The sequence below is a fragment of the Mobula birostris genome, chromosome 14 (assembly GCF_030028105.1).
Source record: "Mobula birostris isolate sMobBir1 chromosome 14, sMobBir1.hap1, whole genome shotgun sequence".
In the NCBI taxonomy this organism is placed as follows: Eukaryota; Metazoa; Chordata; class Chondrichthyes; order Myliobatiformes; family Myliobatidae; genus Mobula; species Mobula birostris.
The window spans coordinates 77,976,248-77,994,154 of NC_092383.1; the positions used below are offsets into that span (position 1 = coordinate 77,976,248).

Here is a 17,907-nt window from a genome sequence, read left to right on the forward strand (position 1 = left end):
GAAAAGGAAAGTGATTATGTACGATTGTGAAATATACTTAATATACCAACGAGGTAGACGATGAAAACATTTTGCGCGCACCTTAAATTCCTTTCTGCGCTAGTAGCAAAAAAAAGTGCGCGCACGCAAACGTGCACACCTTAGAGGGAATGTTGCTTCCTGCCTACTTTTCCATTCGTCACTCAATTCCCACCTCAACCAAATCTACCCCTACCAGCTCGTCTCTCTTCTCCTCCTCACCTCTTTAAGCTATCTCCCCTCTACTCTTTCAGTGCAGATGAACAGTATTGAACTGAAAAGGCCTCTATCCCAATCCCCCTTGACCCTCTGAGTCCCTCCAGCAGTCTTTTTGCTCATCACATGATGTTTCTTCTTCCCAAACAGCCACATTGTCCTACTACCTCCTCCTACCAGCCTATGGACCAGGCCTTCCAGCCCATGATGTCTGTGCTATTTCTTTTGTTGTTCAGTAGCTTAGTCGAGTCCACACTCACAACACACTGGAGGAACTCAGCAGGTCGGGCAGCATCCGTGGAAACGATCAGTCGACGTTTCGGGCCGGAACTCTTCATCAGGGCTGAAGAGGGAAGGGGCAGAGGCCCTATAAAGAAGGTGGGGGGAGGGTGGGAAGGAGAAGGCTGGTAGGTTCCAGGTGAAAAACCAGTAAGGGGAAAGATAAAGGGGTGGGGGCGGGGAAGCAGGGAGGTGACAGGCAGGAAAGGTGAAGAAAGAATAGGGGAAAACACAATGGGTAGTAGAAGGAGGTGGAACCATGAGGGGGGTGATAGGCAGCTGTGGGAGGGAGCAGAGTGACATAGGGATAGGGGAAGGGAGGGGGAGGGAATTACCAGAAGTTGGAGAATTCTATGTTCATACCGAGGGGCTGGAGACTACCCAGACGGTATATGAGGTGTTGCTCCTCCAACCTGAGTTTAGCCTCATCATGGCAGTAGAGGAGACCACGTATGGACATATCTAAACAGGTGTTGCTTTGACCCCAGCATCTGCAGATTATTTTGTGCTTAGTCGAGTCCGATCCTTTGTGACCTCATGGACTGTAGGGTTTTCATGGCAAGAGAAGGAAGAAGATTGCCAGGCCTTTCTTCCACGCAGATACTGCTGCTGCTCGGGTTGAGATCTGGCTGGGTTTGAACTCACAGCCATCTGCCTTGAAGCCCAGTGCTGATGCTACCATACAGGACGCCAAATTAAATTAAATCTCTTCTGCCTGTATATGATCCATGTCCTTCTGATCCCTTTAAAGCCTCTTAAACAGCACTATTGTATCTGCTTCCACTACAACCCTTACAGCCCAATCCAGAAACCCACCACTCACTGTGTAAATAAGTTTATTAGATTAGATCCGAGCGCTTCAACCCCGGCCCCAGCCACCAGCAACAGGCAAAGCTGAGGATTTGGGGCCTTCCCTCCGGAGATTCTCGATCGCACAGTAGCAACAACAGCGAACCGGGCATTTCAGAAGTTTCTCCAGATGTTCCTCCGTGCTTCTCACGTCTGTCTCCATCAAATCAGAATTGTGCACGGCCCCTATTTAACAAATACGCTATCATTTCACTGGAGAGGCCGCGTGCGCTGCATCGCACCACCATCTTCTCCTCCCGCCATTTGTCTGTCCTGCACATCTCCTGTAAGATGTCCCCTTCTCACTTTAAATGCATGTCATTTAAATTAAACCTTATGAACTGACTTCCCCAAATCTCTCTGGCCCAAATCCCTCTCCACATAATTTCCCCAAGCTAATATAGAGTTACTGAGTCACACAGCAGAGAAACAGCTCCTTCAGTCCAACCAATCCATGCTGACCAAGGTAGCCACCCAAGGCAGTCCCACTTGATCTTGATTGGCCTACATGCCTTTAAATCTTTCCAGTCTCTGTACCTGTACATGTTCCTTTTGAATGTTGCATATGCACATGTCTCAACCACTTTGTTTGGCAGTTCATTTCATATACAGACCACCCTCTTGCAGGAGCTTCCTTTTGGGTTCCTATTAAATCTTTCCCCTCTCACCTTAAATCTATGCCTTCTGGTTTTTGATTTTCAACGAGGGTACCAGACTTTGTACATTCACCCTATCTCAGAACTTTGAATTTGAGCATAAATTCATGATCAAAGTACACGTATTGAGTTGTTGAGTTGAGTTGAGTTGACGCCCCCGTAGGTCAGAGTCGACCGTGGATATTGCATCCTCGCTGTCCAGATACTCAAGCCTGGGCAGTTCAATAATGGAGAGCGAGCTGTTACCCTTATAGCAAGCTCCCCCTCTCCATGCATCTGATGAACCCAAAGGAACGGCAGAGACTGATACAGCTGGTACCAACAGCGTCGCAGGAGCTGCCAGAGAGCACTGAACTCAATGTAGGACTGCCTTAGGGACTCCAGCTCCAGATTTTTCCATCGGGGTTTTACTCCTGAAGCCCTCCCCATGACTGGGTATAGCCGCAAGGCAGCAGTCTTGCTTTTCCAAGATGAGCTGCCAACCACGGCTGACGAGCCCCACCTGCCCGAAGCAACTGGTTTTAAGGTGCCAGTAACCGGCCTTTGCCCCTTCTCCTGTCAACAGAAACGGTTCTGCCGGGCTTGATAGCTAAGCCACACGTGAAGGATCTGGACTTGGTTGTCAGAGGCTATTTGAGGCGCACACCATTGGGAACATTTAATAGGCAGTGGGAGCTTGTCCCCAGTACCACCCCTGGCTGTAAAAAACTTGAGGAGCATGTACAGTAGCACATTACCAGCCTCCGTATATCCAAAACAGCTTAAAGGAGCGGCACCTTAGGAAGGCGGCGTCCATAATTATGGTTCTCCACCACCCAGGACATGCCCTCTTTGCACTGTTACCGTCGTCAAGGAGGTACAGAAGCCTGAAGGCACCCACTCAGCGATTCAGGAACAGCTTCTTCCCCTCTGCCATTCGATTTTTAAATAGATAATGAACCCATGAACACCACCTCACTACTTCTTTATTCGTGTTATTTTCGTGAGAAGTGTGCGCAGTCACAATTACGACAGAGAAAGTACTCAGGAAGCTGAATAGGCTAAAGGTCAATAAATCTCCTGGACCAGATGGAATGCACCCTCGTGTTCTGAAGGAAGTATCTGTGGAGATTGCAGAGGCTCCATTAGCGATGATCTTTCAAAAGTCGATAGATTCTGGCATGGTTCCGGAAGACTGGAAGATTGCAAATGTCACTCCACTATTTAAGAAGGGGGCAAGGAAGCAAAAAGGAAATTATAGACCTGTTAGCTTGACGTCAGTGGTTGGGAAGTTGTTGGAGTCGATTGTCAAGGATGAGGTTTCAGAGTACCTGGAGGCATATGACAAGATAGGCAGAACTCAGCATGGATTCCTTAAAGGAAAATCCTGCCTGACAAACCTATTACAATTTTTTGAGGAAATTACCAGTAGGCTAGACAAGGGAGATGCAGTGGATGTTGTATATTTGGATTTTCAGAAGGCATTTGACAAGGTGCCACACATGAGGCTACTTAACAAGATAAGAGCCCATGGAATTACGGGAAAGTTACATACGTGGATAGAGCCTTGGCTGATTGGCAGGAAACAAGAGAGTGGGAATAAAGGGATCCTATTCTGGTTGGCTGCCGGTTACCAGTGGTGTTCCACAGGGATCAGTGTTGGGGCCGTTTCTTTTTACATTGTACATCAACGATCTGGATTATGGAATAGATGGCTTTGTGGCTAAGTTTGCTGACGATACGAAGATAGGTGGAGGGGCTGGTAGTGCTGAGGAAACGGAGAGTCTGCAGAGAGACTTGGATAGATTGGAAGAATGGGCAGAGAAGTGGCAAATAAAGTACAATGTTGGAAAGTGTATGGTTATGCACTTTGGCAGAAAAAATAAATGGGCAGACTATTATTTAAATGGGGAAGGAATTCAAAGTTCTGAGATGCAATGGGGCTTGGGAGTCCTCGTACAGGATTCCCTTAAAGTTAACCTCCAGGTTGAGTCAGTAGTGAAGAAGGCGAATGCAATGTTGGCATTCATTTCTAGAGGAATAGAGTATAGGAGCAGGGATGCGATGTTGAGGCTCTATAAGGCGCTGGTGAGACCTCACTTGGAGTACTGTGGGCAGATTTGGTCTCCTTATTTAAGAAAGGATGTGCTGACGTTGGAGAGGGTACAGAGAAGATTCACGAGAATGATTCCGGGAATGAGAGAGTTAACATATGAGGAACGTTTGTCCGCTCTTGGACTGTATTCCTTGGAGTTTAGAAGAATGAGGGGAGACCTCATAGAAACATTTCGAATGTTAAAAGGCATGGACAGAGTGGATGTGGCAAAGTTGTTTCCCATGATGGGGGAGTCTAGTACAAGAGGGCATGACTTCAGGATTGAAGGGCACCCTTTCAGAACAGAAATGCGAAGAAATTTTTTTAGTCAGAGGGTGGTGAATCTATGGAATTTGTTGCCACGGGCAGCAGTGGAGGCCAAGTCATTGGGCGTATTTAAGGCAGAGATTGATAGGTATCTGAGTAGCCAGGGCATCAAAGGTTATGATGAGAAGGTGGGGCCGTGGGACTAAATAGGATAAAATGGATCAGCTCATGATAAGATGGCAGAGCAGACTCGATGGGCCGAATGGCCTACTTCTGCTCCTTTGTCTTATGGTCTTATTTTGCATTACTTATTTTAACTTCACTGCTTAATGAGATTACTGGGCGCAAAGGAAAGGCTGGGGATATCAGTAACTGTGGCGCTTCTCTTCCTGACGAACTTAAAGATTCGAACAGAAGAGGAGCATCCCGCTCCCTCCGGATGAACCGGACCTGGTGGCATTGATATTCATCATCACCGAGAAGGACGATAGAAGGGCCTTCCTGAAGATAAAAGCAAGGAAGGCGACAGGCCCAGATGGCGTCCCGGGATGGGTTCTCCGGGCCTGTGCAAGCGAGCTAGCTGGAGTGTTTGCTGACATCTTCAACTGCTCCTTGCTTCAGTCTAAGATCCCCTCATGTTTTAAGAAGGCAACAATAATCCCAGTGCCGAAGAAGAGCAAGATGGCATGCCTGAATGACTACTGACCTGTGGCTGTGACATCAATTGCTACGAAGTGCTTCGAGAGATTGGTTTTGGCACACATCAACCACAGCCTACCAGTCAACCTCGACGCCTTGCAATTCACCTACCAGAGCAACAGGTCAACGTCAGATGCCATCTCTCTGGCCCTACATTCCTCCTTAGAACACCTGGAGAATAAAGACGCATACGTAAGGCTCCTTTTCATTGACTACAGCTCTGCCTTTAATACCATCATTCCAAATAAACTGATTCCTAAGCTCCGGAACCTGGGCCTTAGCACTCAGATCTGCAGCTGGATCTTCAACTTCCTTACAGACAGGACCCAGGCTGTAAAATTAGGGAACAAGCTCTACTCTACAATCACTCTGAGCACTGGTGCCCCACAAGGCTGTGTACTCAGCCCCCAGCTGTACTCACTGTACACCCATGATTGTGTAACCAAGTTCCCATTGAACTCAATATACAAGTTTGCTGATGACACAACAATTGTAGGCCGTATCTTAGGTAATGATGAGTTTGAGTACAGAGAGGAAATTAAGAACCTGGAGGCATGGTGAGAAGACAATAACCTATCCCTCAACGTCAGCAAGACAAAGGAATTGGTTGTTGACTTCAGAAGGAGTAGCGGACCGCACGACCCAATTTACATCTGTGGTGCGCAAGTGGAACAGGTCAAAAACTTTAAGTTCCTCGGGGTCAATATCACAAGTGACCTGACTTGGTCCAACCAAGCAGAGTCCACTGCCAAGAAGGCCCACCAGCACCTTTACTTCATGAGAAAACTAAAGAAATTTGGCCTGTCCCCTAAAATCCTCACTAATTTTTATAGATGCACAGTAGAAAGCATTCTTCTAGGGTGCATCACAACCTGGTATGGAAGTTGTCCTGTCCAAGACCGGAAGAAGCTGCAGAAGATCGTGAACACGGCGCAGCACATCACACAAACCAATCTTCCGTCCTTGGACTCACTTTACACTGCACGCTGTCAGAGCTTTGCTGCCAGGATAATCAAGGACACAACCCACCCAGCCAACACACTTTTCGTCCCTCTTCCCTCCGGGAGAAGGCTCAGGAGCTTGAAGACTCGTACAGCCAGATTTGGGAACAGCCTCTTTCCAACTGTGATAAGACTGCTGAATGGATCCTGACCCAGATCTGGGCCGTGCCCTCCAAATATCCAGTCCTGCATCTCGGTTTTTTTGCACTACCTTACTTTCCATTTTTCTATTTTCTATTTATGATTTATAATTTAAATTTTTAATATTTACTATTGATTTGTAATCCAGGGAGCGGGAAGCACAGAATCAAATATCGCTGATGTTTGTACATTCTAGTATCAATTGTTTGGCGACAATAAAGTATAATAGACATATGCACACTTAATGTAACTCAGTTTTTTTCTCTACATTTATCTATCATGTATTTCATTGTACAGCTTTGGTAAAGTTAACAAAGTTCACAACATATATGCCGGTGATATTAAATCTGATTCCGATATTTACGTACATGAGAAAATCTGCAGACGCTGGAAATCCAAACAACACACCTTAGGGTTTCGGCCTGAAGCATCGTCTGTACTTTTTTTTCCATCGATACTGCCTGGCCTGCTGCGTTCCTCCAGCATTTTGTGTATATTGCTACATAAGATTCATTTTCTTTCAGGCATTTAGAGCAGAGAAGTACAATAGAATTTTATAAAAAGCCATATGTAAACAGTACTCTGCCATGGACAGTCCCAAGCCAAGCTGTGCAAGGAGGAGGATTGAGCACAGTGCTAGCAACCGCATCCCATAAGAAATCCAGGGCTGTAGTAAAACCGTCAGAAGCCCCCAAAGACCTCATCCCTAGGAGAGGATGAACCTTTGAAGATGGGCTACACCAAGGGACAACTTGAAAGACTGGCCCAGGATAGAGGATTCTAGCAAATGGCTGCCAGTGGGCCTGTGGCCCAGTGGGAGTAATAGGCTTCAGAGAGGAAAAAGATACATAAACAAAGACCAACGAACAAACGTCAAATGTGCAAAAAAAGACAAACTGGGCAAATAATACAGACGACGTGAGTCGTAGAGTCATTGAGAGAGACTGTAGGTAGTAAAGTCGGTTCAGAATTGTGGTGAATGAGGTATCCGCTCTGGTTCAGGAGCCTGATCGAGGGTAGTAACTGTTCCTGCCCCTGGTGATATGCAGGATGTACTTGCTGCTCGATGGTAGTAGTGGCGAAAGGAACATATGGCCTGGTTGGTAGGAGTCGTTGGTGATGTTTGCTGCTTTCTTTGTGGCAGCGCCGCTTGTACTTGCGCTCAATGGTGGGGAGGACTATGTCTGCGATAGACTGGGCTGTATCCACCACCTTCAATAGACCCAACTTTCTCCTCATAATTTTAAACACCTCGGTGTCCGACGCCTCGCTACATTATGTTCTAATATGTGTCCACTCGTGCTTTAATCGCCATATTTTCTAACACATCCCTCTTCCCCCGTGTTAACACTTCGCTAATCCCATTTGTCCCGGTCTCTCTGTGTTGTTACCGGGAGGCGGGTCTGACGCCGGCGTGCGCTCCGTTGCCCCCGCCTATGCGCGACTATCGGGTGGAGCGGGAGGTGCGTTCACTACCTTGGCAGCGCGGGGCGGACGGATTTAGGATGATCAGCCGAATGAAAGCGACGGTCGCTCAGCTGGTCAGCGGTATCGCTCCTAGCACCGGCTCCAGCTCGAACCCCAGTAGCAGTGCGGGGTGCCATACCAGATTTCCGTATTCACGGCCGCCGTTCCTGTTCCTGAGCCCCGAGGAAGCGCAGCGGGCGGGGGATCACACTAGTAGACCTATCCTGGTACCTGGGCAAGGCAGGAAGAAGTTGCTACCCTGGGACACGGGATACGCAGAGTGAGTACATTCACCCCCACTGGAGGGGTCTCGATAGCTGCATCCTTCTTAACGTTAGAATAAGTAGGTAGAGAGTATTGAACTTGCTCTCTCAACTCAGACAATTCTCACGGACGAAGTAGGGAGGCGTGAAAATAAGGGGAAAAAAAGTTGCTAATGAAAATAGTTTGATTTCACGTAGCGTACTTTACAATCTCGAGTACTTTTCATGTAACTATTTTAGAAGGGTGGCCGTTGTTAACAATATAGGAAACGCAACAGTCAGTTTGGACACGAATATTCATTCTGAACGACAGGGTCATGATCTGACACTCTCTTTGCCGTGGGATAAATACTGGCCCGGACACCTGTTCGCACATGAATTTCTCCTTCGTACAATTAAGAAACAATTTAGCCACCGTTGAACAAAACAAGGGAAGTACAGTAGTTACATCAAGTAGAGGTTCTGCCTCGCCGCTTCGGTGACTGGGTTTCAATTCTGACTTGCGTTTAGACAGAACAGCTCAGGAAAAGGCCCGTAGTGTCTGTGCTGGACCTAATGACCAATTAAACTACCCACCTGCCTGCACATGATCCACATCCCTCCACTCCCTACACCTTCACGTCCCTGTCTAAAAGTTCAAAGTATGTTTATCATCAGAGTACATATATGTCAACATTTACAACCCTGACAGTGAATCCAAGAAACACAATATAATCTCTCAAACGGCAATAATCTACACACCTACCACTTCCATTTGAAAAAAATGCCCTGTAAATCTCCTTTAAACGTGTCCCCATCTCTCGTTAAAGCTTTGACCTCTAGTACTTGACATTTCTACTCTGGGATCAAAAAGATTTTGACTATCTACTCTAACTATACACCTTATAATTGTATAAATTTCTCTCATTTCCCTTCGGCCTCCTGTGTTCCAGAAAAAAAAAGAGTCCAAGTTTGTCCTAACCTTTCATAATAGCTCATACCCTCTAATCCAAGCAGAATACTGGTAAACCTCCTCTGCACTAGGAAATAAGACCATAAGACATGGGGGCAGAATGAGGCCATTCATCCCACCATGCCTGCTCCGCCATTCCATCATGGTTGATTTATTATCCCTCTCAACCCCATTCTGCTGTCTTCTCTGCATAGCCTTTGACATCCTTACTAAATGAGTATCTGTCGACCGCAGCTTTAAATGTACCCAATGACTTGGCCTCCACAGCTGGCTGTGGGATTGAATTTCACAGATTCACCAGCCTCTGGCTAGAGGAATTTCTCCTCATCTCTGTTCTAAAGGAATGTCCTTATATTCCAAGGCTGTGCCCTCTGGTCCTAGACTCTCCCACTATTAGAACCATCTTCTTCACATCTTATCTTTCTAGTGGTGGCATACATTAGTCTCGCGAGACCATGGAACTGCGCCTGGAAAGTCTCGCTTCAGTCTGTCGCAATGAGGTGACGCTGGAGTGTCCTCTCCAGGGCGCAGGCCTGGGCAAGGTTGTATGGAAGACCGGCAGTTGCCCATGCTGCCAGTCTCTCCTCTCTACGACACCGATGTTGTCCAAGGGAAGGGCAAGGGCCAATACAGCTTTGCACCAGTGTCATCGCAGGAGTTGCCAGAACAAGGTTGAAGGCAACGTCGGACTGCCTGAAGGACTCCAGCTCCGGATTTGTCCGAAGCCTTTCCCATGAGTTATGGCCACAAGGCAGCAGAGGTTTGAAATCAGAGTTTTCCCTCTCTTAGATGGACTGCCTTCCCAGGCTGACGAGCTCCATCTACCCGAAGCACTGGTTTTAAGGCGCCAGGACCCGTCTTCGCCCCCTTCTCCTGTCAGTAGAAACGGTTCCGCCGGGCTTAGAGGCGAAGCCACATGAGAAGGCCTTAATATATGATAGGGTTCAGTGAAATGCCTCCTCATTCTTCTAAACTCCAGTGAGTACAGATGCAGACCAAACACTCCTGGGATCATTCTCTTGGACCTCGCCTGGACCCTCTCGAATGCCAGCACATCCTTTTCTACAAAAAGGGCCCAAAACTGCTTACAATACTCCAAACATGGTCTGGCCAATGCCATATAGTCTCAGAATTACCTCCTTGCTTGTATATTCTCTCCAAAGACTCCACATCCTTCTTGAAATAGGGCACCCATTACTGTACACAAAATTCCAAGTGACCTATTGAGTAACTGTAACACGACTTCCCAACTGTTATACTCAGTGCCCCAAACCATGCAGGCAAGCGCGGTCAAACACCCACTTTACCATCTACCTTCTGGTGTTGCCACTTTCAGGGCGGTATGGACTTAGACCCTGAGATCCCTCTGTACATCAAAGTTGTTAAGGATGCTGCTGTTCACTGTATACATGTTAAGGGTCCTGCCATTAAATTGCTAACTTTTATTGTCACCTAGATACAGTGAAAATTTGTATTTTGCCTGCTATGCATACAGATAATTTCATCACAAGCTCAGAGATATGGTAGAGGTTATTGCCATATGCCGAAATACAATATATATGTGCAATATTCAGCAACATCACGAGCACATGGCATCATAAGATGTAGGAGCAGAATTAGGCCGTTCAGCCCATCGAGTCTGCTCCGCCATTCCATCATGGCTGATCCCGGATCCCACTCAACCCCATACACCTGCCTTCTCGCCTTATCCTTTGATGCCCTGACCGATCAGGACACGGTCAACTTTAAATATACGCGTGGACTTGGCCTCCACCACAGTCCGTGGCAGAGTATTCCACAGATGACTAATCTCTGGCTAAAAAAATTCCTCCTTACATCTGTTCTAAAGGGTCGGCCCTCAATTTGAAGGTTGTGCCCTCTAGTTCTGGATACCCACACCACAGGAGACATCCTCTCCACATCCACCCTATCTAGTCCTTTCAACATTCAGTAAGTTTCAATGAGATCCCTCCCCCCCAAATTCTTCTAAATTTGGCCCAAAGCTGCCAAACACTCCTCATATGTTAACCCCTTCATTCCTGGAATCATCTTTTGGACTCTCTCCAATGACAGCACATCTTTTCTGAGATATGGGGCCCAAAACTGTTGACAATACTCTTAAGTGTGGCCTGACTAGTGTCTTATAAAGGCTCAGCATTATCTCCTTGCTTTTGTATTCTATTCCCCTTGAAATAAATGTCAATATTTAAGTGGTGTGCACAGAAAAACATTAATGTAAACATAATTACCATTATACAAGAAAGAACACAATTAGAACAAAAAACACCAAGTACATTTTAATACCAAATGGTCAAAATAGTGTCAGTGTTGCTAAACTGTAGTGATAGTTGGTTCAAGAGCCAAATGGCCGAAGGGGAGTAGTTGTTCTTAAGCCTGATGGGTTGGGTCTTCAGGCTTCTGTACCAGCTGCCCAACGGTAGCTGTGAGAAGGTGGCATTGCCCAGGTGGTGGGGATCTTTGATATTGGGTATTACCTTCCTGTGGCGGCGCCTCCTGCAGATACCACCGATGGGGAAGGCGATGTGTTGGGCAGAGTCCGCTAGTCTCTGCGGCTTCTGACGTTCCTGTACATTGAAATTGCCATAAGCAGGCCATGATGTTGCCGATAAGAACACTTTCAACAGGACAGCTGTATAAATTTAAATATTACAGAGGGGCGGCAAATGGTCAGGTGATGGAAAGCTGGGAATTGTAGACTAATGACTTTTGGGGATGGGCCTCCGGGCAGAATTAGAGAGCAGAAAATCCCAAAGTAGGAATGTTTCAAGGGAGAGAGGTCAATGTCCATTTCACTTGGCATGAGCAAAACCTCCCATAAATCCCCATTGAATGACTGCCTGTAGTTACACAATACTTTAATCTGGATCTGCCAGTAAAGAAAATATCAACAATTCCTTCCATTATCATCAGCAATTTAATCTCATTAATCCCCAACCTTCCATGATTAAGAGGTTGCAAATCTAATCAATGCGATCTATCGTTGTGATTTAACCCATTCTACCACCCCTTCCCATTATTGAGATTATCCGGTTTGTATCTTTTTCATTAGAGGTTGCACTATGTATACTTCAGAGGCAATCCTGACTGCAGACTCAGAGGTTCCCAAAGCTTAGGTATGTGGCAATGTTGGTGAATTGCAATGAGCTACCAGGAAATAGATTGCTTTTCAGTGAATTTTCTTTGGCAGCAAAACAAGTAACCAGAAATCAAGAGCTTATTCTCTCCACCCAATTGGACTTCCATACTATTACATGTGCAAATGTGTGTTCTGCCATGGATTCAATAGCGGATTGCAGCACAAGAATCTGGATACGTCTCTTTCATCAGGGCAGCAAGAATCTATACGACAGCAATATGTAATTCTAAGCTTCACCCACAGACAGCGAAATGTGGTTCTCATGCCAGTGGAGTGGTGAGTGGGTGAGGATGTGGGTGGAGGAGAGGGGGGGGAGTGCAGGTGGCAATGGAAAGCATGAATCAAACATCTTTCCTTACCCCTTTATCACAAAAGACCAACGTTCGGATGAAGGAAAGGTACTAAATCATTTTTTTTTCAGTGTTTTGATCCAGAGCCAAGTCCAGTACATGAGATCATTATTTCCGAGAAACTTGTATCCATGGTTTCAAGACCTGGTTCAAAAGATTCAAGGTTCAAAAGAGCATAACTACAGATAGGATAAGTCAGGGAGTAATGGGGTGATTGATTATGAAATATCATCTTTGATGGCCTGTTGTTTGCGGGAAGAATTCCAAATGAATGGGTGACTGATTACTAAGGAGACATAATGCCAGGTTCATTGGATTGAGTGTCTTCATAAGATCCTTCAAAGAGTCCTCATGAGAGATTCTCTCTTTGTACCAAGCCCTTTTGAATCCAATGGATGAAAAGATCTGATTTGATAAGTACTTTGAGAAAGTTTGATGACATCGCAAATGATAGGAAGGCTGAATTTCAGTGGGAAGTATTTAATGTTGATTCCAACATGACATGGAACAACTATTTGCTACATTACCTCTATTCACTGCTCTGTTTCCCAGCTGTTAGATAAAGAATGCCCAACAAAGAATTACAACAAATGATTTCACTAATTTTATTTTACACTCCCACCCCCAATAATAAATGGATTTATTACTTTATAGATAGGTAGTTTTCTGTTCATTGGCAGACATGCTTCTTGTTAGAATCAGAAAATCATGTGTTTGAGTAACACTTCAAAGGCTGGAGGGAATAATGCATGCTGAACAGTCCAGTGCATTTCTGAGAGACTGCACACTGTCTGAAGTGCTACCTTTCAGAGAGGATATTAAGCTTATGCTGTTTATCCTTTCAGGATCTGCTTAGAGCGTTGGGCATACAGATAGTCACCATACCTTTTTAAGAAATGCTCAAGATTTATTTTCCTTACTCTATGGTTATCCCAAATTTGGGGACGATAAGTCCCCTTGGGAAAGGAATGGAAGTAGTAGTTCTTAGCTGGCATCCTATTTTTGGCCTTGCTGTGATATTTTCTGAACTTTTCCTTTTACATAGAAAGCACAATGTGCACAGACAGCCTTTTGGATCAACTGGTTATGTTTCACAGAAGCACCTCCTAAACCAAGAGTTCTCAACCTTTTTTAAGCCCTAGATCCTTACCATTAACCAAGGGGTGCGTGTACCCCTGTCCTAAACAAATATCTGCATCAATATACAGAACCTAGAATTCCTTACTCAATCATGTCACTTTCCCTTAAAACTTTTCACCTCAGCTCAATTTCAAGTTGAAGTTAATTGTTATTCAACCACACACATGTATACAGCAAAGCAAAGCAATGTTCCTCTGGGACTAGGATGCAAAACACAGTACATGTATCCCATTCAGCACATAAAGTAACATTAGCATGATAATATTAACAGGTAATTGAAATAAGTATGTAGATGTACAAGTTGACATAAACTGCATATATGACATAAAGTTAATTATACAACAGTATAATGCTGATGGCGCTGTCATAAGTAATGTGTACGGGGTGGTGACAGGGTGTTCAGAGTTCTCACAGCTGGGGGGGGAGAAGCTGTTACCCAGCCTGACAGCCCTTGTTCTTATACTGCGGTACCTTCTGCTTGGGGTAGGAGGTCAAAGAGATTGTGGGATGATGGGAGGGGCTCTTATCAATGCTGAGAGCTCTGTGAACACAGCACTTCTGGTATATGTCCTTTTTGGTCACTTCCATATTCTGACAGATTTCACATTATAGCTATTCTGTTCCTCTTGAGTTTCCTATGGGATTTAATAGTTGCAGTCTCATCACTTCGAGATTCCTCATTTAGAAATGTATTTTTAAAATGCTGATTGAATCTCTTCTTTAAGCTTTATAACTGCCCTTTTGATCTGTTCCAGAATGTTTCTCAGTAAATATGAGATTTAGTGAAAATCCTTTTTTAGAGGCTCATGTAGAAGGTTTGCGAAGCCACTTACACAGAGTGCTTGTTGTTCCACATTCACATTATCTTCAATAGCTTACTTCAAGAATCAAAATGTTTTATTAACAGCTGACAGGATTGAAAAGTAGGTATTTAAATGACGACCGGACACTAGAATTTTGTTGGAAGAGCGGAATCTCATTGTTTAAGGAAATAGGAACCAAGATTACCTCAAAATGTTCATTTGCGGCAATTTTTAAAAAGTTGGAATCTGAGCTGAAGAAGCCATTACGGAGAGTGATTGATTGGGTGGATGTTAACAAAATCTCGGTCAGAGCAAGGGCTGTGGGGGGATGCAGGGAGTCATCTATTTAGGGACAAAGTTGGGCTCTTGTTGGCTAAAAGGCCTACCACATGGCTACAGTCAGGGGTGGAGGATTTACCAGTAGAAGGCTGAATTTAAATGGGGCTTCAGGGATGGAAAAGATTATGGGGTCAGAGGGAAGAGTGTAGAGGGATTCGAACATAGGCATGAGACAAGTCTAAGTCCCTGAGGAATGCAAGAACAGTATGATTAGTGAAATGGGTAAGTGGTGAGTGAGAGGGGGTGCAGGCTGTTTTGTATAAGTTTTTGGAAGTTGGGGAATAGGGTGCCAATAAGGAAAGGACTGGAGCAGTCAAGTCTAAAAATTAATGGTTAGTGCAGGTTTGAAAGCACACAATTCCAAGGTGGTGATAATTAATCGTGATACCACTATAACATCAAAGATGCAGGCTATCAAGTTCAGCCTCAGACACAGGTCAGACAGGGAACTGAAGTTTATGTGTTGGATGGGATGCTTTTCAGGGGTGAGGAGCGTCTTTGTCCTTCTCGCTGTTCTGCTAGATCAAATAGCAACTCATCCAAGTCAGAATGTCAGACAAGTCATCTGACAACAAGGCAAAGGAGATGCTGAAGGATGTGGGGCTGATATGATGACTGTCAATATAAATGTTCACTGTCTGTCAATCTGCTGAATGGGAATCACCTTCAGATATCTGAGAAGTGCAATCAAGTGAAATACAGAATTGCTGTTCGAAAATTGAAGTTAGCCCAAGGGACACTGTGGGTTTGATTAGGTTATGAATACTTTATTGCAATAGATTTGATTTCATGTAAAGAAGCCACTTCACTCATCCCTGTCGTGGCCAATTTCAGGATAGTGCAGCAAGCTATGGGGAATAAAGCTCATATAACTGAAGAATGTTAATGAGACAGGATCGTATTCACAAGCTCCGGTAACAGTCATTGTGATCACTTTGTTCTTCCAGTCCTTGTAATTGTCTCATTCTTCTTATGATCTTGGTGCTTGCCGTTCTCAGTTGCTCCATCAGTTTGCACAAATGCCAATGTAAAATGTTCCCATCTGCAATGCACGTCACCTGCTTGGTGCATATTGGGTACCATATGTGATTCAAAATCAGGCTTATTATCACCGACTTGTACGACAAGAACTTTGTTGTTTGCAGTGCAAAGACACAAGTTTTGTATTTTTGACTGTGATTTACGAGCAATCTGCGATGCTGTCAGGGAGGGGAAATAAAATCACATCACATACATTCATAGACTAATGCTCTCTTCTTGATTAAAAAATTTGTTTAATCTCAGATTTTCCCCAGTTCAGAAGAAATTTCATTCACCCAAAGCAATAACTCTGTATCACTTCCAAAGGATACAAACGAAAACCGTAGAGCAACTCAAAGTTGCTCCATTATTCATTATCCCAGCCGATGATGTACACGAGTGCACTCTTTCTCACTTAACACTCATTGATTTGGTAAGTGCTGATCATAGTTAACGACTGAACGCCTACAGTCGTCTGCAAATGCTGAGGCAAATCACGTGAGGGGTTGAACTAAGCCTATTCATGCAGTGGCTTGCGAACTCAGACCCACTATTTGAATAGTATTGAAGTTGTTACCAACGTGATAGCGCCTCTTGCTTTCCCCCATCGCGTTCTCCCCGTTGTGTCTGCTGCCCTTCAGGTGTGGCAGCGATGACAGTACGAAAACACTTCGGCCACGCCATGTCTCAGACATATTTAGTGGTGGTAATGTGCATCATAACAGCTATTTTTTACTTGCTCGCCTTACAAAATCATTTGGATAACTTCCAATTCTAAATTAGCTTAACTATCCTGAAGGACTTGAGAGTTCATCTTGTACATTTGTGCTGCTCTCAAAGCAGAATAGTTTCTGGAGATGGAAGATTTCCCACAGAGTCATGCTAGAAGATGATAGGCACTTGAAGGTGGATCACACAGTTGGTGTTTAAGAAGCATCATCGAGGAAATGTCTATAGAGGTGGTACAGGTTGGCAAAGGAAGTACAGAGATCAGGATCTAAACTGTTAACGTCACAACCACTGATGGTTGATGAAGGAAATGGGGGATGTGCATGAAACTGTAAATTCTTACAATCAATATCAATGCTGTGGTTTAGAGGATCAAGTGTTGTACAGCTTGAATCTCTGGTTCAGCACTCTATGATCTGGCATGTGTTTGATATGTAGTGCAGACGTGTACTTAATTAATCTGTCAGTGTAACTTTTGCTAGCTAAGCCAATAGTGCTTCTGACTGATCTGCTGAGTTCCTTTACCATTTTGTGTGTATTAGTCCGGATTTCCAGGGTCTGCAGAATCTCTCGTGTTTAGTATTTTTGACTTAATGAAACTTTAGGTTACCAGCCGTTTTCAAAGATGGAGCCCTCATGAAGCTGATGGAGTGTCCAGTACATAAATGTGGACTGTTCTCCTGTTCAGGGGAAAATGAATGGGGGCAATTTCTGGCATTTTCTGTGGTCTAACAAAAGCTGGATCCCAAGGGCACCGGACTAGAAAGTGTCGAGCTATCTATCCAAGTCTGCTGACTCTTCAAAGTTTGGCAATGAGGGTTATGAATATAATGCAGGGAGTCCTCTGGCAGATATAGATAGGCTAAGTAAATGGGTGAGAAAATAGCCAGTGAATATATTGTGGGAAAATATGAGGTCATCCATTTTTGTAGATAAAGTATAAAGACAGAGTACTTTTTAAATTTTGAGAGATTGAAAGGTGTTGGTGTTTGAAGGGAACTGGATTTCTTTGTGTACCTATTTCTGGGACACACAGACCCAGCAAAATAGATAGATAGATAGAATGATAGATAGATAGACATACTTTATTGATCCCGAGGGAAATTGGGTTTTGTTACAGCTGCACCAACCAAGAATAGAGCATAAATATAGCAATACAAAAACCACAAACAATCAAACAACAAAATGCAAATTATGCCAGATGGAAGTAAGTCTAGGACCAGCTTATTGGCTCAGGGTGTCTGACCCTCCACGGGAGGAGCTGCAAAGTTCGATGGCCACAGGCAGGAACAACCTCCCATGACGCCCAGTATTGCATCTTGATGGAATATGGCCGGAGTCCAACAGCAAAAGGTTCAATATCCAGGCTACAAACACGTTCCTTGATCGTAATATGACCAGGATTGCACCATCCATTGTTAACCAGAACAGCAAGCCCTCCTCTTTTATGCTTACCTCTCTCAGTGCACTTCTGGTCAGCCCAAACG

The 17,907-nt window shown here is 44.7% G+C and overlaps 1 protein-coding gene across 2 annotated transcripts in view; it reads left to right on the forward strand.

Annotated features, from left to right (window-relative positions):
• The first annotated feature begins 7,635 nt into the window (after nt 1-7,635).
• Nucleotides 7,636-17,907, forward strand: part of LOC140209998 (protein phosphatase 1H-like) — a 52,924-nt gene continuing 42,652 nt past the window's right edge. The window contains exon 1 of one of the 2 annotated variants that reach the window (XM_072278717.1): nt 7,636-7,947. In XM_072278717.1, the coding sequence (XP_072134818.1) occupies nt 7,637-7,947 (311 nt within the window). In that variant the 5' untranslated portion in view covers nt 7,636. Of the gene's footprint in view, nt 7,948-12,139; nt 12,316-17,907 lie in introns of those variants that run through there. The other variant, XM_072278718.1, reaches the window with a different exon arrangement.